The sequence below is a fragment of the Rattus norvegicus genome, chromosome 5, assembly GCF_036323735.1.
Source record: "Rattus norvegicus strain BN/NHsdMcwi chromosome 5, GRCr8, whole genome shotgun sequence".
Classification (NCBI taxonomy): domain Eukaryota; kingdom Metazoa; phylum Chordata; class Mammalia; order Rodentia; family Muridae; genus Rattus; species Rattus norvegicus.
In genome coordinates this window covers 155,695,119-155,718,728 of record NC_086023.1, presented here as the reverse complement: position 1 = coordinate 155,718,728, position 23,610 = coordinate 155,695,119, and the positions used below count along the sequence as shown (strand labels likewise).

Here is a 23,610-nt window from a genome sequence, read left to right as displayed (position 1 = left end):
TCCCCCAACCCCCACAGAAACCACGGAATTAGAAGGGAGTTGCCTTTTATTTGGCGCTTCACGATGTGATCTGCCTATTCGTGTGATTTGCACCCCACCGCCTTTGAAAACTAATTCTTGGGGCTGGAGAAGTAGTTCAGTGGTTAGTACGTGTCTAGTATGAAGAAAGCCCTGGGTTCATTCGCCAGCAACACATAAAGCCCAGGGTGATGACGCAGACTCAGTAGGTGGAAGCAAGAGGACCGAAATTTCAAGGCTATTTGGGTAGGTAACCAACCTGAAGCCAAGGAAAAGGAAATAAAGGAACGATTGCAGGTATAATTCTTCAAAGCCACTTTGGAAAAATTCAATGTGTCTAAAGTAGCTGGAGTCTTGTGGGTATGGAGCGGGTGCATGCATTGCCCCGAAGCTCACCGCAGTGGACCAGTTCTCAACTGCAGGTCAATCTAAGGGCTTATTTAGGAAATCAATTAGACACGATTTCAGCCCTCTCAACCTGCCATTAGTCAGCTTTCCCAGCCATAGTGGCTGAAACTCCAGCAGGTCTAATAGATTAAATAGATCACCCAACCAAGAATTCCTCACTGGTGAGCGTCAGCACTGGTGACATTACCAATTCCCTGGAACACTGGTGTCATAGTCAAGCTCTTCAAAAGGGATTTATCGGGAGGTTCTGAGAGGATTTGGAGGTGGGGGGGCGTGATCAAATATGTTGTATGAAAAAAACTTTAAATATTAAAAAGGGAGTTTGGTCTTTTTGAGGAATTATGTTTTCTTTTCTTTTTTTTTTTTTTGGTTCTTTTTTTTTTTTTTCCGGAGCTGGGGACCGAACCCAGGGCCTTGCGCTTCCTTGGCAAGCGCTCTACCACTGAGCTAAATCCCCAACCCCGGAATTATGTTTTCTTAATGATTCTGTTCCTTTTTAAACCATCTTTTAATTTTTTATTTGTGTGTGCCTGTTTGTGTGTGTTCAAGTGTGTGCAGATGTCTGAGATTGTCTGCACTCCTGGGAATTGAGTTAGTCGGTTGTAAGCTGTCTGATGTGGGTGCTGGGAACCAAACCGAGGTCCTCTACAAGAACAAGGGACCTCAGCCACTGAGACACTACTTTTGTATATTGATTCAATTGGAAACTTGCTACATTTGGTGAGTTTCGTGTTTGAGAGGATCTATGTAGTCTTGCCTGTTGTCATTTAGTCTAGGCTCCGCCCCACAGTTACCTAGCAACAGCCAGGTGAACCTGACTCATTGTAAAAGGGGCTGCTTGCCCCCTCTTCTCTCTCTTCCTCTCTTGCTCTTGCTCTGTTCTCTTGCTCCTGTGACACCGCCCGCCACCCCCTCCATGTGTTCGTGGCTGGCCTGCGCTCCTCCACTCCCCTCTCCATGCCCTGAATAAACTCTATTCTATACTATACCACGTGGCTGGTTCCTTAGGAGGAAGAGATGCTTCAGCGTGGGCCCACAGAGGCACACCGTCGTCCCATACTATACCTCAGCCGCCACCAAACTTATCCCGGATTTCTCTTTATTTTTATAAAACACAACAATATCTGGCCTGGAGCTTACTTGTAGATCAGAGTGGCCTCAAAGTTACCAAGATCCACCTGCTACTTATACATTTTTTTTTCTTTTCTTTTTTTTTTTCAGAGCTGGGGACCGAACCCAGGGCCTTGTGCTTGCTAGGCAAGTGCTCTTCCACTGAGCTAAATCCCCAACCCCTACTTATATATTTTTAAGTCCTACCTCAGATGATCCCAATAAGGATTGGGAGACAGCCTCACAGATTTTTGCCTAAGATTTAAAAAACAAAACAACAACAACAAAACCAACTTACTGTTTAGAAGCAAGCAAAATGATAGAACAAAATTTTCTTTTTTTTAAAAATTTTAAATATAACTTTCATGGTTTAAAAAAATTTTATTAGATATATTTCTTTACTTACATTTCAAATGGTATTCCCTTTCCTGGTTTCCTGTCCATAAGCCCGCATCCCCACCTCCTCCTCCGTATGGGTGTTCCCCCCCAATCCACTTCCCTTACCCCCCCCCACATTCCCCTGCACTGGGGGTTTAACCTTGGCAGGACCAAGGGCTTTCCCTTCCACTGGTGCCCCAACAAGGCCATTCTCTGCTACATATGCAGTTGGAGCCCTGGGTCAGTCCATGTATAGACTTTTGGTAGTGGTTTAGTCCCTGGAAGCCCTGGTTGGTTGGCATTGTTGTTCTTATGGGGTTGCAAGCCCCTTCAGCTCTTCCAATCCTTCCTCTAATTCCCCTAAACGGGGTCCTGTTCTCAGTTCAGTGATTTGCTGCTAGCATTGACCTCTGTATTGGACATGCTCTGGATGTGTCTCTCAGAAGAGATCTATATCCAGTCCCTTTAGAACAAAATTTTCAAGAACATCAAACCAAGTACTTGCCAAGAAACTGAGTCGTACGTTGGAGCCTGGTATAATGGCCCACCCCTTTAATCAGAGCACTCAGAAGAGAGTGGGGCAGATATCTCTAAGCTCAAGGTTAATTCATGAGTTCCAGGACAACCAGGGCTGTGTAGAGAAACCCTGTCTTGGAAAATAAAACCCTGGGAAAGTCATTGTATCTAGATTTCAACAAAAGCTAAGGTATGTTTAACATAGCATATAGCAAGTTTTGCAGAACCACAGCCCGTTGTTAAGGCAACAATTGGTTTTCCTCCCTCCCTTATGTCCTGTATGGCACATAAGTCTGTTGGACTTATAGAAAAGAGGGGGTAACTTTGGAGTCAGGCATAAATATGGCTAAAGTTGAAGCAACTGCTGGCTGAGTCCCAGCCCAGAGCCCAGTGGTGCAGTCACAAGGCTGAGCAGGGAACAATATTTCCCGTCTTACTCAGAGTTTATGTTTACTGCGGGAGCTTTGAAGAGTAAACCTTGGTTGGCTGGTAGGGAGAGGTTTCTGTGTCCGATAGAGTGACTCATTTCTTTCCAAGAGTGGTGGCTGCAGGACTGCAGTTTCAGGCTCGGGTCCCTTCAGAGTGTGAATGAGGCTGGGTGTCATTTGATTTTCCTGATGTCCAGCCAGAAGACTGGACAGTGACTCTTCCTGGAGCTTGAGAGGGGAGAACTGAATTGACAATCCCCATCTATCGAGAAAGAGAAATGGAGACTGGGGGAAAGGCCCATCGTCGTTTTCTGTTATTGTTCATGGTATCACAGGTACCAGGATAAGCAGCATCCCCAGACACACTTCCCTTCCCATCGCACAATTTCTCTTTACTGGTGGCAAGAGTTAAGACTCCTTTTAGCACAATAATCAACCTTGAAAGTTTTTCTCAAAACTTTTGTATTCCAGGGTGAGGGATGTATTTAGCCCAGTGGTAGACTGGGATGAGAAAGATCCGAGGTTCGCTCACTGGTAGGGAGAAGGAATAGACAGAAGTAGTCGAGTTCTGGAGGCCAGATGATGAGCTCGGCTGTTAAAGGAGATTGCCAGCAAGCTGACAACTTGATGGAGCCCCAGGAACCAATATGGTCGGTCAGAAGGGACTCCTTCAAGGTGTCTTCTGGAGTTCACATTTGCACGTATGAACCCCAATAAAATTGTACAATTCCGGAACATGTCTACGCCCAATAGTTTTGGACAAAGGGGTTGCAAACTAGAGTTAGAGCATAGCTCTGCAGGGCGCTTGTTCCAGCATGGAAGAGGTACTGGGTAGGACGAGAAAGAGAAGGTTTTACAAAGTGACATCACCTTAGGATGCTGGAGCCCACGGAAGCCACCTGCCTTCCTTGTAAGAGCCCCTGACCTAGTGTCAGCGCGATTCACCATGTAGTAGGACCCACCATGTCTACCAACCTGAAGGCTTCTAGAAAAAGACAAGGCTTTCCTCTCGCTATGAGGGTGTGTGTGTGTGTGTGTGTGTGTGTGTGTGTGTGTGTGTGTGTGCACGCATGCGCCTGTGGGTTTGCTCACAGCCTTGAGTGTGCTAGGCAAGTCTCTACCTCTGAGCTACACCCTCAGCTCTAGGATTGTCTTTCCAGCACAGCTCTCTAATTTGTAGCATCTTAGGCGTTGAAGAGTTTACAGTTCAGCCCTCAAAGCAAGAAGAACAGGAGGGATGCTAACAGAGAGGTCTTAGAATATCCCAAGTTACAGGGACCTCTGACAATCAAGGTCCCCCACCACTGCACTCCACCCACCACCCCATGCCAGAGGTAAAAACGCTGCATTTGAGGAGATGACTGCTTAGCTTGCTGTCGCGGCTAGAGCAGGCCTGGTGTGGATTTCACTGTATATCGAAAGTCAAAGCATCATGGCCATCCCCGCTCTTCCATTCATCCTTGGTGGCTGTTAAGGTCAGTCTCTGCTGGGCAGCTAAGCAGCCCAGCCTACGAAGGGTGACCAGAGACAGTGAGTAGGCTGAGTGACAGGGAGTGCGACCAACTGCTCCCATAGATTCACAACCTGGAGGTTGGGTGTATGGGAGTTGGTGGTAGGAGGGGTGGCCAGGTTTATCTTTAGACGGAGTTTTCTCTATGTCGCCCTGGGTGTCCTGGAACTATGTAGACCAGGCTGAACTTGAAGTCACAGATATCCTCCTGCCTTTGCCTCCTGAGTGCTGGGCTTAAAGGCACATGCCACCATGACTGGGCCAGGCTTTTGGTCTTTCAGTTAGTGACTTCAGCTAACATCTTTGTTCTGTAAATACGGTGAGCTGGGGAATCTGAAGACTGTGGGCCATGAGGTGAGGCCCTTGCTGCCAAGGCTGCCAAGCTAAGTTCAGTCCCTGCCACCCACTCAGTTGGAGGTGAGATCCTATCTCATCCAGATTGTCCTTTGCCCTTGGCAACTCGTGACACAGCAGAAGAGCACCTACACAGGCGCCTGGAAATGAATGCAGGCTTTAGTTTTGAAAAAGATGAAGGGTATAGTTTGTTTTTCAGTAATATTTAATAATTTAAGGAACACATGAGTTGGGCATGGTGCCTCATACCTGTAATGCCAATACTAAGAGGTTGAGGCAGGAGAATTGTTACAAGTTCAAGGCCAGGCTGGGCTACAGAGAGTGAGGCCCCTGTCTCTAAAAGGCAAATAAATCCATTAATAGAAATGTCTAAAAATTTGTGATCAAGCTCAGGTCCCAGACTTGGGTCACACCGCGCTTTGCACCGTCCTCTGGCCGTCGCTCTCAGTCTCTCCGCCACCATGCCTATGTTCATCGTGAACACCAATGTTCCCCGTGCCTCCGTGCCAGAGGGGTTTCTCTCCCAGCTCACCCAGCAGCTGGCGCAGGCCACCGGCAAGCCGGCACAGTACATCGCAGTGCACTTGGTCCCGGACCAGCTCATGACTTTTAGCGGCACGAGCGACCCCTGCGCCCTCTGCAGCCTGCACAGCATCAGCAAGATCGGTGGCGCCAGAACCGCAACTACAGCAAGCTGCTGTACGGCCTGCTGTCCGATCGCCTGCACATCAGCCGGGACTCGGTCTACATCAACTATTACACATGAACGCAGCCAACGTGGGCTGGAACGGTTCCACCTTCGTTTGAGCCCGGGCCTCACTTACCTGCACCGCTGTTCTTCGAGCCTTGCTGCACGCAGCGTTCTGTGTTTATCCACCCGTAATGATGGCCACCTTCCGGTCGGGAGAAATAAATGGTTTGAGACAAAAAAAAAAAAAATTTGTGATCAGAGATATAGGATTCATCGTGATAGATGGGAGAAGGTAGAGGACAGGATGAAGTAAGAGAGAGAAGGAGGGAGAGACGCAGAGAAGGGGGCCGAGACAGACATAAAATTCCAAAGGGTGTCAAGTCAAGACTCTAAATACCCTCTTCTTCTTTTTTTTTTTTTTTTTTTGTTCTTTTTTTTTCGGAGCTGGGGACCGAACCCAGGGCCTTGCGCTTCCTAGGCAAGTGCTCTACCACTGAGCTAAATCCCCAACCCCCCTCTTCTTCTTTTTTTAAAGATTTATTTATTTATTATATGTAAGTACACTGTAGCTGTCTTCAGACACACCAGAAGAGGGCATCAGATCTCATTACAGATGGTTGTGAGCCATCATGTGGTTGCTGGGATTTGAACTCAGGACCTCTGGAAGAGCAGTCAGTGCTCTTAACCTCTGAGCCATCTCTCCAGCCCCCCCCCCCTTTTTTTTGAGACAGGGTTCTTCAAAGCTGTTAGCAAGATGGTGTCACAATGAGAAAAGTAGAAAAACCAAAGCAACAAAACCTGCTGGTTGTGGTGAGGCATACTTGAAATTCCTGCGCCCGGGAGGTGAGAGCAGGAGGTTAGACCTGGGGCTAGCCTGGTCTGCATGTCAGGTTGCATGCTGAGCTACTTAAAGGACCTTATTTCAGAAACGACACCTAAGTGGGTGTGTGTAGCACTGGAGAGCTGACTCCGTGGTTAGGAGTCTCTGCTACTAGTCATAGTTAAGCTCCCAGCATGCACTAGGAGAGCTGACTCAGTGGTTAGGAGTCTCTGCTACTAGTCATAGTTAAGTTCCCAGCATACACTAGGAGAGCTGACTCAGTGGTTAGGAGTCTCTGCTACTAGTCATAGTTAAGTTCCCAGCATGCACTAGGAGAGCTGACTCAGTGGTTAGGAGTCTCTGCTACTAGTCATAGTTAAGCTCCCAGCATGCACTAGGTCTGAGCACCACTCGGATCTCCAGCTCCAGGGGATCCAATGGCCTCTTCTGGCCTAGGTGAACATCTATACTCATTACATATGTACACAGAGACTAAACAATACGCATAAATAACAATATTTTTAAAAATAAAAAGGACAGTGTTGTCTGTAACAGACAGTTGGGGACCAGTTCAGTTGGTAGAGTTTGCCTGGCCTACAAGGAGCCCTGAATTAGTCAACACGTGCTTGTAATCCCACCAGGAAGGTAGAGACGGGGGAATCGGAAGTTCAAGGTCATCCTTGGCAAATTCAAAGGCGGACTTGGTAAAATGAGACTGTCTCAGTAATAAAAATGATAGCCTAGGTTATCTTAGTTTGAGGCTCGCTGGGAGTGGAGGGGCACACAGAAGCCAAAACAAACATACCAGAGATAGATGTAGCAGGCTACGATTTTTTTTTTTAAGAAAAGCTTATTTGGGGGGCTGGAGAGATGGCTCAGTGGTTAAGAGCACCGACTGCTCTTCCAGAGGTCCTGAGTTCAATTCCCAGCAACCACATGGTGGCTCACAACCATCTGTAATGAGATCCGATGCTGTCCTCTGGGGGCTCTAAAGACAGCGACAGTGTACTCATATACATTAAATAAATAAATTAAAAAAAAAAAGAAAAGCTTATTTGTACATGCGAGAAGCGCTCCTGTGGAGTTGGAGGCTAACCCCGGTAGAGGGTCCTTGCCTCTCACGGTCCTTGGTCATTCTCAGCCTTGTGCATCAAGCGCCTTTACCTGCAGAGCCACTCTGACAGACTATGCACTCTTAAGATACCCATTTTCAGTTCGTTGGGTTTTGTGGCAAAACTTTTTCTTTTTTTTTTTTTTAAGATTTATTTATTTATTATATATAAGTACACTGTAGCTATCTTTAGACACACCAGAAGAGGGCATCAGATTCCATTACAGATGGTTGTGAGCCACCATGTGGTTGCTGGGATTTGAACTCAGGACCTCTGGAAGAGCAGTCAGTTCTCTTAACCACTGAGCCATCTCTCCAGTCCCTGCAAAACTTTTTCTTAAGGGCAATGGGTGATTTGAAAAGGACAGTGGGCGGGTTGGAGAGATGGCTCAGTGGTTAGGAGCCCTGACTGCTCTTCTAGAGGTCCTGAGTTCAATCCCCAGCAACCACATGGTGGTTCACAACCATCTGGAACTGGATCTGGCGCCCTCTTCTTGTCTGTCTGCAGACAGAGACCGTGTACACATATACATTAAATAAAATTAAAAAAAATCTTAAAGAAAAAAAAAAAGAAAAGACAGTAAGGGGAGGTGAAGTGGAAACTTCTGGTTTCTTAGGAAAGTCAGTTATAGCAAATGATGTTTTGCTGGGGCACACAGGTGAAAAGGATGTTTTGCTGAAGCAGACACAGTGAAAGGATGGGAGATGTTTGGAAAGAATAGAACTCTGACTGTGAGACAGTGGGAGCTGAGGCACTGGTTTATGTTATAGCTATGACCATGGGACAGAGGGAGCTGGAGCACTGGTTCGCGCCGCTCCGCCTTGCTATTCTTTGCTGATGGCAGGCAGGTAGGCATGTATTGGTTTTTCTTACATTGTGTTGTTGAGCTTTGCTTATGATGACATCATAGAGAGAAACTCACCAGAGAACTTCTCGAGAGGTTCCTGCAACTTCCTGCCACTTCCACGGCTGTTGGGGAGCCTCGAAGCTTCTTCTGTATTGAACTGCCCTTGCTGACTCCTGTGTGGTGTCTCCTGAGTGGACTGGACCACTGCTACTGATTCCTGTTGGTGTTTTGCCAGAGGGCTGGACTGCTGATATCCTGACAATGAAAATTCGACTCACCCCTCAAAGAACTACTTCTAAACAGCTCCATTTCTTCCATGTCCTAATAACCTTTCTTTTCTGCTGCCAATAATGAGCGATGGGCTAGAAGGGAGGTTGAACCCTTAGTAAAGCTGGTTGAGAAAAATGTCTGCCCACAGGGAGAGGAGTGTTTTACAATTCTTGAATCCCCGGGAAATCCTCTCTTCCCCAGGTCTGCCATCCATTCAGAATAAGGCATGTAAAGTGTTTCCTAGAATATGCCAAAGGAAAATATCGTGTGTAGCACCTGCTGAGGGTCCAACTGTAAGTGAAGACAGCATCTGTTAATTGTACATGGCCACACATGACTAAGGCTGTAGTGTGTGGGAGGAAACAATGAGCCACAGGCAAGATGACTGCCGTAGTTGATCTCTGTTCGTGGTTCAAAGAACCCTCAAGTGGATGTTTGAGATAAGGAAACTGAGGCAAGGCTGAGTTAACACCTTTGTTCTCCAATCCTGCCAACCCAGAATAGTCCTAGTATGTCATTTCCTGAAAGAAAGAAAAAAAGAAAGAGAGAGAGAGAGAAAGAAAGAAAGAAAGAAAGGAGAGGAGAGAGAAGATGGGGGAGACAGAGGGAGAGAGAGAAAGAGGGAGAGAGAGAGAGGGAGAGAGGGGGGAGAAGAGAGAGAGGGAGGAGAGAGAGGGAGGAGAGAGAGAAAAGAGACAGAAAAGCTCCTGGTGGTAAGAATATTCTTGGGAAATATTTGGACCTAAAACCAAGCAAGAATGTCGATCCTGACACATGGCAGGGACAGGGACAGCTTCTGGGGCTCACAATTGCCCACCTGGCAAAAGGAAGCAGGCCCAGTCTCACGAGCTGGTGTGAAGAAAACTGGACGGCAGCCTGCCGTACTTGGAAATCAGTTTACCAAGTGTTTTCATGCACGAGTCTTATTCTTTCATCCCTGTGTCGTGGGGAGAGGAGCCCATGGAGGCCAGAAGAGGATACTGAATCCCCAGGAGCTGAAGTGCCAGGTGGTTGTGAGCCACTGATATAGACACGGGCAGGTAAACTCGGATCCCGCTGGAAGAGCAGTGTACTTAATCGATAAACCATCTCTGCAGCCTTGCCATATTCCTTTCTGCACCATCTCACCTTCTGCTGTGTCTCAATACATAGAACCAGGCTGGCCTTGAACTCCTTGTCCTCCGGAGAGGGAGGATGTACAGTTTTGGTGCTACAGATAAAAGATGCCTTGGGCTTTAAGGGACATGTTATTACTTAGCCTTTGGAACTTGCCAGAGCTGTGGACCACTCCCACAAGAGTTATTTTTAGGGCAGGTGTGCCAGGGATGGAACAGAGAACCTTGCTCATGCTCAGAAAACACTGTACCGGGGGACTGGAGAGATGGCTCAGCACTGACTGCTCTTCCAGAGGTCCTGAGTTCAATTCCCAGCAACCACATGGTGGCTCACAACCATCTGTAATGAGGTCTGATGCCCTCTTCTGGCCTGTAGGTGCACATGCAGGCAGAAAGCTGCATGATGTATACATAATAAATAAATAGATATTTAAAAAAAAAAGAAAGAAGCCCTGGGTCCTGCTAAGACTGAACCCCCAGTGAACTAGACTGTTGGGGGGAGGGCGGCAATGGGGGGAGGGTTGGGAGGGGAACACCCATAAGGAAGGGGAGGGGGGAGGGGGATGTTTGCCCGGAAACCAAAGAATTATTATTAAGTATTAAATAAATTTAAAAAAAAAAGAAAGGAAAAAAAAAAAAGAAAATACTGTACCATTGCACTACATGTCCAGCTCCTTAAAAATCATTTAACTCCGGTATACCCAGGAGTCGCCTGAAGGCCCCTGGCCTGCCTTACCTCTTCTCATTGTGCGTTAGGAGACTGTTGTCATCATTTGTGGCCTACAAATGTGTTCATTGCCCATTCATCCCCTCACCCAGTGCTGAGGTCACTGGTTCAAGTCAGATAACTGCCCGTTCCAAAGAGCCTTGGTTACTCACAGTGTGGCTAACTTGGTGGATTGGGAATGGTTTTTAAGTGCCCTGACATTTCTTCTGCTAAGCATTTGTCCTAACTTCTGGGGCCCAGCAAGATGGATCAACAGGTACATCTTCAACAAAACCCGACATTCTGAGTTTGATCTCTGGAATCCACATAGTAGAAGGAGAGATGGGAGTTCTACAAATTGTCCTCTGACCTACGTGTGCACCATGGCCTGCATGCACAGCACACACACAGACACACACAGACACACACAGACACACACACACACACACACACACACACACACACACACAAAGTAAAAAAAAAGATGATCTCATGAAATCTGAGAGAAAAGTGGTGTGATACTTATGGAAGGGAATGTGTTCTAAGAAATGTGTCTAGGATACTTCACTACACCAACCTAGATGGGGTGGTTTACTCCACACCTGTGCTATGTAGTACACTCCTGTTCCTAGGCTATACACCTTTACCCTAGGCTATACCCCTGTACAGCATGCTACTGCCCTTGGAGGCAACTGTTAACAGTGGCGTCTGTGTATGAAAAAAAATACAGTAAAAATGTGGGGCGGGGGAGCTGGAGAGATGGCTCGGAGATTAACAGTGCTTTCTGGTCTCGCAGAGGACCACGGTTGGTTTCCAGCACTCACGGCAGACAGCTCACAACTGCCTGTAACATCAGAGGATCTGGGCTCAGTTTTTAGCACCCACATGGCAGCTTGTAACCACCTGATAACTTGTGACAAGAGAGCCAAGGCATTCTTCTGGCCCCAAGGGCACCAACCACACATGTGATGCAACTACATACATGCAGATGGTGAGATACATGAAAATGAACGTTAATATTTATAGAGCAGGCACTGGGGGCCATCAGATCCATTGTATGCAAATGACTGTGGTTAGAAGGGCTGCTCAAACTGCTTAGGGAGTTTGGCTCGGGGAGGGGCTCAAGCGAACCCTCACCACTTCCTACCTGCCTTTCTTGATTTTTGGACCAGCTACACGAGGACCACCTGCAGAAGCTCATCCCACCGTAGGCTTTCCCTCTCTGTCCTGTACAAAGTCTTGATTTCAGGCTGGAGAGATGGCTCAGTGGTTAAGAGCACTGACTGCTCTTCCAGAGGTCCTGAGTTCAAATCCCAGCTACCACGTGGTGGCTCACAATCATCTGAAGTGAGATCCGATGCCCTCTTCTGGTGTGTCTGAAGACAGCTATAGTGTACTTATATAAAATAAATAAATCTTTAAAAAAAAAAAAAAAGTCCTGATTCCTATTGGGTTCATTTTGCTGCCGGCTTCTTTGATGGCCTAACTCATTTCTTTGGAAAAATGTCATGTTTCTTTAAAGACTACCTGAATGCAGTGAGCCACTCCTGCCTCAGTTTGAGAAGCTTCTACTGTTGCTCTATTAGTAGTAACTCACGGTTTCCGGTGCTATTTAGTCATCCAGGGAACAACTCCACACCACCCCCTACTCATTGTTTCTTTTTGTGACACGGTTTCTCTGTGTAGCCATGGCTGTCCTGGAACTCCCTTTGTAGACCAGGTTGGCCTCAAACTCACAGATCCATCTGCCTCTGTCTCCCATATAATCAGATTAAAGGCACGACCACCATCACCCAGGTAATTTCTGTTTTATTTTGAGGCAGGGCCCATGTAGCCCTGGCCTGAAACTATGTAGACAGACCAGGCCTGTCTGCCTGCCTTGGTGGGAGTCGTCATACCTGTTTCTCTTACTTCCTTTTGAGACAGTGTCCCATTGCTCTGCCAAGGATAACTTTGAACTCCTGATCCTCTGCCTCCCCTTTCCTAGTGCTGTGATTGCAGATGTGTGCTGCCTTGGTCTTCCTCATGCCATGTCTGCCTAACTTTGACTCTACCCTCTATTCCGACGATTGGGGCTGGGGCGGGGTTCAGTCCTTTTAATAGCTGGCACTACAGTTGTACAGCACTGGCTTAGGTAGGTAACTGTATGCTGGACATTCGTTCACGCACACAGTGCATAGCACTCATATGTAGAGGCCAGAGCTTGAAGTCTTCACCCATTCTCACTGTATTTACTCACTGAACCCATAGCTCACCATCTTGCCTTGGGAAATCCTTCTCTTGGGGATCAGGATTACAGGCAAGCTTCCACATCTACCCTCCTTTTATGTGGGTTCTGGGGGGATCTGAACTCCATTCCTTGGGTATGTGGAACATTTTTAGCCACTGTGATCATCTCCCCAGGGTAACATTTCACACTGAATTGTCTACATCATCCTGGAAGGGAAAAGAATTCCTGCCATTTTTCCTATATAGGACTTTAAAAATGACTGGTGTACTGGCTGCTCTTTCAGAGGTTCTGAGTTCAAGTCCCAGCAACCCTTACAACCACCTCTTCTGAAATGCAGGTGTGCATGCAGATACATAAGTAGTATGTATAAAAATTAAAACAATAAATACCAGAGGGAAAGACGGAGAGGGAAAGGGAGAGGGAGAGGGGAGAGGGAGGGAGGGAGGGGGAGAGAGAGAGAGGGAGGGAGGGAGGGAAGGAGGGAGGGAAGGAGGGAGGGAGGGAGAGAGAGAGAGAGAGAGAGAGAGAGAGAGAGAGAGAGAGAGAGAGAAAGAAAGAAAGAAAGCGTGCTTTCCCCTGCCCTCCATTGGGTCTGGGTCTCATACATGCAGGACAACACTCTTGGTGATCCATCCTCTAGGTCCCTTGTTTGAAGTTGTGTGGCTCACATGACAACGTGCCTGACATCATCTCTCCTGAAGTAAGATTCTGAGAAAGGCCAAGAGCAGCAAGCTCAGTGAGACCTTGGTCTCTGAAACAACCCTGACAGGCCTTCTTGAGATGAAGGCTGGGCATGCCTGTGTAGACACTAAAAACAAAAGGGTGTCGGACACCAAGGGGACACGAGTGACAACTCAACAAGGGTCGTTCAAACTACAGTGTGAAGCCCTAGCTTTCTGTTTCTAGGCAGAACAGGAACTTGAGTTTTCGGCACTTAGAAGATGCCAATTAGTTTTGTCCTTGTTGTTCATGTTGGTGCTGGGAACAGAACCTATGACCTCACCTGTGCTAAGGACATCGACCCTGCCTGTGTCTTCAGCTTGTGTCTGCCCAATAAACTACCTCATGACCTATGACCTGGCTTATTGACCTACCCAAGAATCTAAAAATTAGCTTATTTTCAAAACTGGCATATTTTTCTCTCCCTAAATAGGCCATCTTTCAAGTTACTGAATAGTTGTCGTATCTGTTTGTGCACCAAACAGTCGTATCTGTCTGTTGTATGTGCACCAGAGCCACGTAAAGAACCCGTGAAGTATTATACTGCTCATGAGGTCCAATGTGTGTGAAACCGTGCTGTGCTCTAGCAATGAGTCACACCTCCAGCCCTCAAGACAGCTTGTGTGTCTTGAAGGAGTAAAGGCAAGCCAGTTGTCTTGCTGTCAGGTTTTGTGTGCACATGTGTACAGGTTATATGCCTTACAATGTGGTGAGCGTACCCACGCGCTATCCGCAGAGGCCTGATCAGGATGCAGTCTTCAGAGTTCTCTCTGTGCCTCTCTGCCTCCAGACAGGATCTCTCGCTGACCTGCACTGTTCAGTGGGGCGGCTGGTCAGTTTCTGGATCAGCTTGCCACTACTTCCCTGGGTTGGGTTTCAGCGCACAGAACCATGCTCACCTTTGTGTGTGGATGCTGGAGATTTGAACTCAGGTTCCCCAGCTTGCAAAGCCAGCAATCTCACCAGTAAGACACCCCAGCCCTGGCTCCCCAAGGTAGAATTTCACCCTTTAGCCTGGGCTACCTGGAATTTGCAGCAATTCTCCTGTGTCTGCCTTCCATGTCCTGGACTAACTATACACCTAAGCATGCCATACTCATTCTAAACCGGGTGCAACAAAACTGACTTCCAGGAAGAGGCCCAGGGGACAGCAATCCCAGTGGTGCACTGGCGTGCACGGCTCACAAAAGCATGGGGTCTCTGTTTACGCTTTGTTCGTCACTCTGGTTATCATGTTGTTCAAACTAGAACTCACCGTGTAGTCCACAATGACCTTGAGCATGAAGCAAGTCTTCTGTCTCCTAAGAGCTGATTAATAAAGGAGTCACACCACCTAGGTTTTGCATATGTACACGCATGCACAGGTCAGAAGTGGATCACCTATCATTCTCCAGTGTATTCCCTTAGACAGTCTTACATGGAACCTGGAGGCTGGCTGGTGGCCAGTGAGCCTCAGCGACCCTCCTGCCTCTGCCTCCCACGGCGCTGGAGTTACAGGGAGGCAGGCAACCCCACCTGATGTATGGAGGTGTTAGGGATCGGAGTTCAGTCTTCATATGTGTGCAGCGAGTCTCTTATCCACTGAGCCATCTTTCTAGCCACCCCGCCTCCCCCATATAGGTTAGGGCTGCCAGCCTCCTGTTGCCCTGAGTGCCAGGGCAAGGGCCCACTGTTCAGGAAATGGCTCTAATTTTATCAAACATTTCAATACAACATCAATAAACCCAAAGGCTACCTTGCAGTGTATGACGGTACCACATTGGCTAGCAACCCAAATGGTATTTCTGCTCTTGTGAGAGAGATGTTAAAAACTTATTTCTTGGGGTTGGGGATTTAGCTCAGTGGTAGAGCGCTTGCCTAGGAAGCGCAAGGCCCTGGGTTCGGTCCCCAGCTCCGAAAAAAAAAAAAAAAAGAATAGAAAAACTTATTTCTTACCAACCCTTAAAAATTCTGTTTTTACACCTTTGTATTTAAAACAGTGATGAGTGGGTCATTTTGTAACAGCCGCTGATCTCCGAGATGGAGTCACTATCCTCCCAACCCCCAAGAGTGCTGTCAGATCCTTCAGAAAGCCTGCATCTAGTGGGAGCTTCCTGGGTGGGAATCTTCTGCACAGGGGTCCTGGAGACAACAGTCAATCAAGAGACATTTTTAACCGAGGCTTCCGAGGCACCCAGATGCTCCCAAACTGCTTCCCAAGCCCAGGTTTACAGCTGAGGCTGTCACGTGCCTGCCAAGGTGGTGTTAGCACTTGGCTTTTCCCCACCGAGGAATGGGCTTCATGGTTGCGTATGCTAGGACTGAGTCGGGCTCCCACTGTGGGAGGCTGCTTTGCTTCTTCAGCCGGCAGACGCTGTGGACGCTGTTAGATAGAAGCCAGCATAGACCTTAGAATAGCTACTTGGCATCTGCCTGCCTGTGTAGGTGAAAGCCGCGGGACAAGCTCCATCCTTAGTGCTACCCTCATGAAGGGGGAAGGACGCAAACGGCCCAGGCACCACAACAAACACAAGACCCAGCAGGTCCATCAGAGGCTCCACACCCACAGAAGGGCCCGAAGGAAGCTGGAATGGAGAGATTAGATCTTCCGTGCAGAGTGTGTAACTTTAAGCTCCATTTCTACTACAAAGCAGAATTTAGTTTTAGCCTTTCTGCACTTTGTTTGTACATGAACGCGTGTGCAAATGTGTGGTGTGTGTGTGTATGTGTGTACACGGGCGTGCACACTTCTGAGCATCAGCATGTGTGTGGAGGTTAGAGCACTATTTTAGCAACCGATTCTCTCCCAGCATGTGTTGGACCAATTTTTCACATTCCTTAAAGAGGTACTTTTCAAATTCTTTTAATAAATGACTTATTTTTATTTTACGTGCATTATTATTTTGAGTGCCTGCATATCTGTGCGAAGTCGTTGGATGTCTTGGAGCTACAGTAATAGGCAGTTGTGAGCTGTGTGTGGGTGCTGGGAACTCAACAGGGTTCCTCTGTAAATGCAGGCAGTGATCTTAACCACTGAACCACCTCTCCAGCCCCTCCTTTGGGACTCTTAAGTGCTGCAGGACTGCTGGGAGAGTTAAAGCTCAATGGTATTACAGGGGTGACCTGCTACCCAGAGTTGTAATATACACGGCTGGACTATTTCAGGTCTGCTTGTCCTAGGCCCCAAGGGCACCCCATCTAAGCATAGGCTCCCTCTGTCTCCAAACTAGACAGATACACACATGGCGCACACACACATCGTCAGAAGCACCTGGGACGGGACAATAGGCAGCCACAGAGCACCCAGGGCGGGACACAGCTGGCGGCTGTCAAAAGGAGAAGTCTTTATTTTAAACTTGCAATGCTCGTCTTTATTTTATTCCTTATATTTTGAAAGTGAAAAGAAATAGTATTGAGTCAATTCCTTTTTTATGTTTTTAAATATTTGTTCTATGTATTTACAAGCCTTAACGTTGCTCTAACGATGTCAACGGTATTAAGGGTATTTTCCAGGGCAGCACTTTTTGAACAATTCTTGGATTTTTCTGGTCCACAGTACTTCCTTCCGTCTGTTCCAAGGTTATGTATGTTTTGATTACTAGTGTGATTTTTAAGTTTCCTGAAGCAAGCTGAGAGGCAGGCAGAAAGATCTGACAGGGAGTGGGGTGAGAAAGGGAGGGGAAGGGGAAAAGGATCTTTCTTACCTTGTTCACCCCAAACCTTCTCAAACCAGGGCTAACAGCTCTGCCTGAACGCAATGTGCGGTGCTTCTGAAGGGAAGGGAAGTTTATTTCTCTGCTTTTCTATTATACAAGTTGTTTACAGAAACTGCAAATTAAAAAAATTACACTGGCATTTGCAGTCCTTAAAATAAATTAAAGTTCAACTGTTTTTTTTTTCTTTTTCTTATTTTTTTTTTTTTTGCTAAATGTGTTTTTTTTTTTTTTAAAGTATGAGTCCTCGTTTAAAAAGAAAAGATTAAAACAGAAAATATTTTCTATAAATAGTACATGTATTTTGGTTTTGGAGCTCCCGCCCTCAGGTTTGCTGTCTCCTTGATCCAGGACCTTTGTCCTCCATGATCACCTGATTCCTGTCCCCTCTCCCACTCGCGCACACGTGGGGTTTCTGCGAGAGTTGGCCTTGCTGCACTGTGATTGGCGAAGACGTGAAACTTTTTAAAAAAATACTTAAATTGTTTCTTTTGTTTCGTTTGTGTATTTGAAGTATTAGTTATCCTCCGACTCCTCTTCTGCTTCCCGAAGCCACGTGAAAAACGCTGTGACAGATTTGAGGGCTACGCCCTTCCCGTTTTGTTCAGCAGGGTCCTTGCTGCTCTCCCATTTGTAGAAGGCATCCTCTGATATCACCTCCTCATCATACAGGCAATCAAAAAACATCCGGAGCAAATCTGCAAGACGGTGACAACAGGCACTGCTGTGAGCATTGTAGTCGCAAGGAGAGGCAAAGACATGTGAATGAGGGAGTGACGGGTGTGGTCAGTGAATGAATGCGGCGAGTAAGTGACTCGTACAGTAAGTGACCATTCCTTCCTAGGACCGTGCACCACACGCTCTTGATGCTAAGCAGTATAACACTCGTTTGCAGATAAAACATTACTTTTATTCTTATTATTTTGTTCAAATTCAACTACGTTTGGATACTAGTAAAGGTGTTTGCTATCATGCAGTTATCAAGTTAAACACTTAAAAAATTAAATATAATGCTGTTGTCGATGAACAGGCCTTTAATCCTAGCTCTCAGGAGGCAGAGGAAAAAAAAAACAAGGTAAGTATAACTGCCCTTTCTAAGTCTATATTTAAACAAAGACTGACTTTATATGGACAACACAGGCAGAGCTGATCTCTAGATTTTGGTATCTGAAATGTCTCAACTGTCTTGAGTAATTCGAATTCTTTTGTTCACACAGTGGAAACTTTTATTACTACTTGAAAAAGAAATGTTGGGAGATTTTAAGCTCCTTCAAATGTATTTATTCTTCCCTTGAGAAAGGTCCTTGGAGCTGGGAGTGCAGCTCAGAGCAGCACATAGGCCCAGGTCTCTACATGGCAGCCCCCCCTCCTTTTTTTGATACAGGGTTTCACTATGTTGCCCTGGCTAGCCACAAGGTCATTATGTAGAGCAGGCTGGCCCTGAACTCACAAGAGACCCACGTGCCTATGCCCTCTGAGTGTTGGAATTAGTGTGTGCACCACCTCAGGTGGCTCGTATGCTTCACTTGCAGCCAGCTTCCTGAGCTTGCACACATGCACCCTTGTAATCGAAGCCATGGTAAACACCAGTGGCTTAGGATGCTGAGATCATCAGCCATGCTCAAGGGTATTCTATACATTCAATATGTCCACATGTGGTGTCTTAATTCACTTCTCAGTCTGCACCATAGCCACAGCATCTCAGGGTGCCCTGATTGCACATGGAGCAGTGTCTACCCCGTGACAGGAGGCCTGGTAGAGCTGGGCTATGGAGAGGACTGATTCTCTATACCAGTTTTACTTTTGTCTTCTGGTTTCAGGTATATTCTCACCACGCTGTAGCCCACGCTGGCCTTGAGGTCACGGTCCTCTTGCCCTAGCCATGCCATGTGCTGGGACAATGGGGGAGCTAGGCACCGATGAGTCATACTTTTTGTTTTTAAGTGTTTTAATGTGTGCAGGGGTTTTGCCTACATGTATGTCCATCTTCCCATGCACATGCCTGGTGGCTATGGAGACAAGATGGTGCTTGCCCCCTGGGACTGGAGTTTCAGACAGTTAGGACCAGCCATATAGGTGCAAGCTACTGAACCCTGGGTCCACGCAAAGAGCAGTCAGTGTGCTTAACCACTGAGCCATCTAGTCCCCAAACTACTACTACTACTTCTGCTGTTTGTTTGCTTGTTTTCTTCTAGACAGATTGTACTGGAACCCCCTCTGTAAGACCAGGCAGGCCTGGAATTCAACAGATCCAACTGCCTCTGCCTCCCTATCCTTCCGCCCATGTCTTAACCCCAAATCATCTTTCTTTCCTTTTTTTCTTTTTTGTTTGAGATTTATTTATTTTATGTATATGAGTCCACTGTTGCTGCCGTTAGACCACCAGAGAGGACATCGGATCCCATTACAGATGGCTGTGAGCCACTATTTGGTTGCTGGGAATTGAACTTAGGACTTCTGGAAGATGAGCCAGTGAGCCATCTCTCCAGCCCCCCTAATCATCTTTCAAGACCTACAGCTCTCCCCGGTTGGCTGTGCTCAGTGAACCAGGATGCAAACTTACTGGCAGGTTGGTCAAGTTTCACTATTGATGCTTGTAGTGCATAAAGTGCTTGCAGCTCCTTCTCTGTGTCTGAGTCCAGGTACTTGAGTAAGATCGGCACTCTCTGCTTGATCACAGCAGTGTCCACTCTGAAGGTAGAACAGTCGGCTGGAGGGACAGAAGAACCAGGCTAACATTATCCCAGGGCCATCCTGAGCACAGCAGATAGGCAGGCACTCCTGAGAAAGGTGAGAAAGAGGCCCAAAGCAAAGACTACCCATGCTGGGTGGTGCTGGGACCTGGACCAAGTGTCTCACACACCAGGCAAATATTATAAATATGTAATACTCAAATGTGCACTATTATAATCTGCCATGTGAATTAAAATATTACTAATTAATAATATAGGAATTCCAGCGAATACCATGAGACAAAACTGGGAGGTGGCACTCTAGCTTGATGGTTACTACAGTGCTTGTGGTCATACAGCCTGACATTTGACCCATAAGTCAGGCTTGGTCACATATACCTGTCATTTTAACACTTGAGAGGCAAAAGGAGGAGAATACGGAGTCCAAAGCCATCCTGAGCTACACAGTCAGTTTGAGACTAGCCTGGGCTACATGAGCCCCACCTCAATAAAACATGAAAAATATTTAACCCATTCATGACTAGGAGATATGGCCTTGAGGATGAAGAGGAAGGAACAAAATCTCTCAGACCCATAGAGCACTAAACAACTTTGCTCAGCTGCAGAACATAAGTGTGCAGATGAGACTCAGACCTGGTTCTTAAGGACAGAGTAACTATTCATTCCAGGACTGCCACAGCAGGTGGCATGACATGATGCCAACATCTGCACAGGAACTGCAGATTTCAGACAATATAAAATCAGACCATGACGTGTATAGCCGACACCTGTACTTCTGATGCTCACCGACAATGGCTGCTTTGCAAACGGCCGTCATTAAAGCTCTAAGGAATGTGGGCGAACTCATCTGGCTTTCGTCTAGATTGGCCTGGGGAGGAGGAAAACAGAACATATGTTAGTGCCATGTGCTGGCACACGTCTGTGAAACACTGCAGCGCACTAAGGTGCTTCTTAATCTGCACACAGTCACACGGCGCCAAGCACCATGATCATGTGGAAGTGCAACCTCTGAATGACAGACAGCGCTCCTCAGTGACGACCCCCAAGAGAATATGCACAACACCCACACATTTAACCCTGCGGCACAGGCCGGTGTGGTTACCGTTCCTTATTCTAGCACTGGGGTCTGGGAAGGAGGAGAGGGCGGAGTAGAATCATCTCTGAGGTCTAGGCAGCTTGGTCTTCTATAAAGTGAGCGTGTGGCCAGTTGGAGCCAACCAGCAAGATGCTGCCTCACCATGGCGGCAGTGCAGCCTGGAGCATGTTCTCAACATTGTGTGAGGCAGACTTGACCAACACTGCTGCTTTACCTTCATCTACTACAAATGGGGCTGACTTCCAGCTCCGCCTAAACAGAGCTTTCGGCAGCAAGAGCCAAGAAACAGGTGGTAACAGAGGTCAAATAAATGTAAAGGGGACCCCAGGTTTACTTCCACTGCGCGGGTCTTGTCGCTCTGTTACTAAGCCGATGGCAGCAGGGCAGAAACAGACACACAGTCCTGAAGCAAGTGCTCCACGTGTTTCAACATGCTTCTTAGGGACTAGAAAAGAGTCGACATTTGGTTCCCACAGTCTCTCCCACCAGAGTCTGTCTGAACACAGCATCTGGCCAGGAGACACTGACGATGTCATTGTCAACTGAGGGTTACAGAGCTTGGTGTTGACGACTTTAGAACCAAGGCCTGACACATGCCCTCAAATACAAGGCCAGGGTGTCAGATGAGCAGCTCTCTGGGACAGCAGCACTGCAGTAAGGAAGGGCTTTGTTCCAGAGATTTCCTGAGCAGGTCAGCCACAGCAGAGGCAGCACATGGAGCCACTGGCACATCGGGGGGGCGGGGCGGGGGATGTGAGGCGCCAAGGATGGCACTGTCACGCCGAGATGTGATGATGTCTGCTTTACACCTCTCTAAGTATTCAGCTGGCAAGGTGGAGCACTGGGAGCCTGGCCTGCCTGGCCTACAGAGAGAGACCTCTCTCAACAAACAGAACCCACCCCAAATAACAAAAACAAAACCTCAACAACATTATTTGGACTGAAGCTAAGCCTCAAAGAGTGACTTCTTCAAAGCTGGAACAACTATTGTTGGAAAATAAACAAAAACATAAGCATGTTATTTTGAAAATATAAAGGTTTGTTCAATAAAAACCTTTATTTACTTGTTTATTTATTATTGGATGATATGAATCCTCTGTTTTCATGCACACCAGAAGAGGGAATCAGATTCCATTACAGATGGTTGTGGGTCACCATGTAGTTGCTGGGATTTGAACTCAGGACCTTTGGAAGAGCAGCCAATGAATGCTCTTAACCTCTGAGCCATCTCTCCAGCTGTATTATTTATTTATTTACTTATTTTTTTATGAGACAGAGTTTCTTGGTGTGGTCCTGGCTGTCCTGACTCTGTAACCTGGCTGGCCTCAAACTCACTGAGATCTGCCTGCCTCTGCCTCCTGAGTGTTGGGATTAAAAGTATGTACTACCATTCAACAATATTTTTAAAAAAACATGTTGGGACAACATTTTGAGTTCTGAACAATACTCAAAATCTACAAAGGATCAGATCTCAAGCTATGGGAGTAAAAACCAACCAATTAATGGGATGAAATCAAACAACACTTTTAAACCATTTGAGTGTTCTTCAACAAGGGATAGAAGAAAACAAACTGCCCCTACCTTGTACAAATAAGACCAATTACTAGAATTCCAGCATCTAACAGTAGGAAAGAGATGGAGAAAACTGCAAGACGACTACGGATTAAGCAAAATATGGAACAGATGGAGGAGGAGGAGGAAGGGGAAGAGGAGGAAGAGGAGGAGGAAGGGGAAGAGGAGGAAGAGGAGGAGGAGGAGGAAGGGAAGGAGGAAGAAGAGGAGGAGGAAGAGGAAGAGGAGGAAGAGGAAGAGGAGGAGGGGAAAGGAAGATCTGTCTGCTGATGGCTGTCAGTAGTAGACTCATAGAGAATGACCCAGGCAACAGCCAGACTCACAGACGGAAGCCCAGACAAGGGCGCTGAGAGCTGAGCTACTAATCTAGTTTTCCTGCTTTCCTTTCTTGCTTTTTAAAGAAGTTATCTTTATTAAGTACAATTTTCATTTGTTGAAATCTATCCTTTGTCTTCTCTTAGGGAGGGGAAAGAATAGCATGAAATGTATAAAATTCAAAACAAACCAAACGAGCTGGAGAGATGGCTCAGTGGTTAAGAGCACCGATTGCTCTTCCAGAGGTCCTGAGTTCAATTCCCAGCAACCACATGGTGGCTCACAACCATCTGTAATGAGATCTGATGCCCTCTTCTGGCCTGCAGCCACACATGCAGGCAGAATGCTGTACATAAAATAAATAAATAAATCTTTAAAAACAAACAAACAAACAAACAAACAAACAAACAAACACCCCTACCCTTGCTGAAACTGTTTAGATTGAATTCTAAAGAAACCACTGTGAATGTCAGCACATCACAATATAAGAGTGGTCAAATATGTGTAACTTTTTTGTAAAGAAACATGTACTAATTTATAATAAAGTTTTAAAACTTAAAAAACAATAACAAAAAAGTAAAATTATCATAATTGTTAACATATGGTTCATCAATGGAGACTCATGAAGGGATGGATGCTAAGTATATGAGCCATGGTCTGACTTATCAAACAGAAAACAGAACATCTGCTATGTTTTATATACCTGGCCGAAGGCAGAGGCTATCCCTAGTTCAAGAGTTAACTGTGCTGGTGACACAGTAGTTAGCTTAGCCACCTTCCAAGAATAAATTATAACATATATAGATAAAAAAGACTGAGGAGATGGGCTCACAGCTAAGCGCTGGAGGAACCAGGAAGCTTAGCACACAGGGGCGTGCCTCCCAAGGAAAGACTGCACACCTGGTATCCTCCCAGAAGGCTGGGTGTAGACACGGTTAATAACCTGATGACCTTTTAGGCTCCTCCTCCAAACACACATTAGAAGCCTGTCAATCTATAGAATGCTTCT

The 23,610-nt window shown here is 46.7% G+C and overlaps 1 protein-coding gene and 1 pseudogene across 18 annotated transcripts in view; one reads left to right on the top strand and one right to left on the bottom strand.

The window, feature by feature from the left end:
* The first annotated feature begins 129 nt into the window (after positions 1-129).
* On the top strand, positions 130-5,661 carry Mif-ps5 (macrophage migration inhibitory factor, pseudogene 5; annotated as a pseudogene).
* Positions 5,662-16,534: 10,873 nt separating this feature from the next.
* Eif4g3 (eukaryotic translation initiation factor 4 gamma, 3) overlaps positions 16,535-23,610 on the bottom strand; it is a 220,817-nt gene continuing 213,741 nt past the window's right edge. For 16 of the 18 annotated variants that reach the window (XM_017593294.3, XM_017593298.3, XM_008764221.4 and 13 more), the window contains 3 exons: positions 20,405-20,486; positions 19,489-19,635; positions 16,537-17,623 (listed from right to left, as the gene is read on the bottom strand). In XM_017593294.3, the coding sequence (XP_017448783.1) occupies positions 17,442-17,623; positions 19,489-19,635; positions 20,405-20,486 (411 nt within the window). In that variant the 3' untranslated portion in view covers positions 16,537-17,441. Of the gene's footprint in view, positions 17,624-19,488; positions 19,636-20,404; positions 20,487-23,610 lie in introns of all 18 variants that reach the window. The other 2 variants (NM_001401860.1, NM_001106693.1) reach the window with 2 other exon arrangements.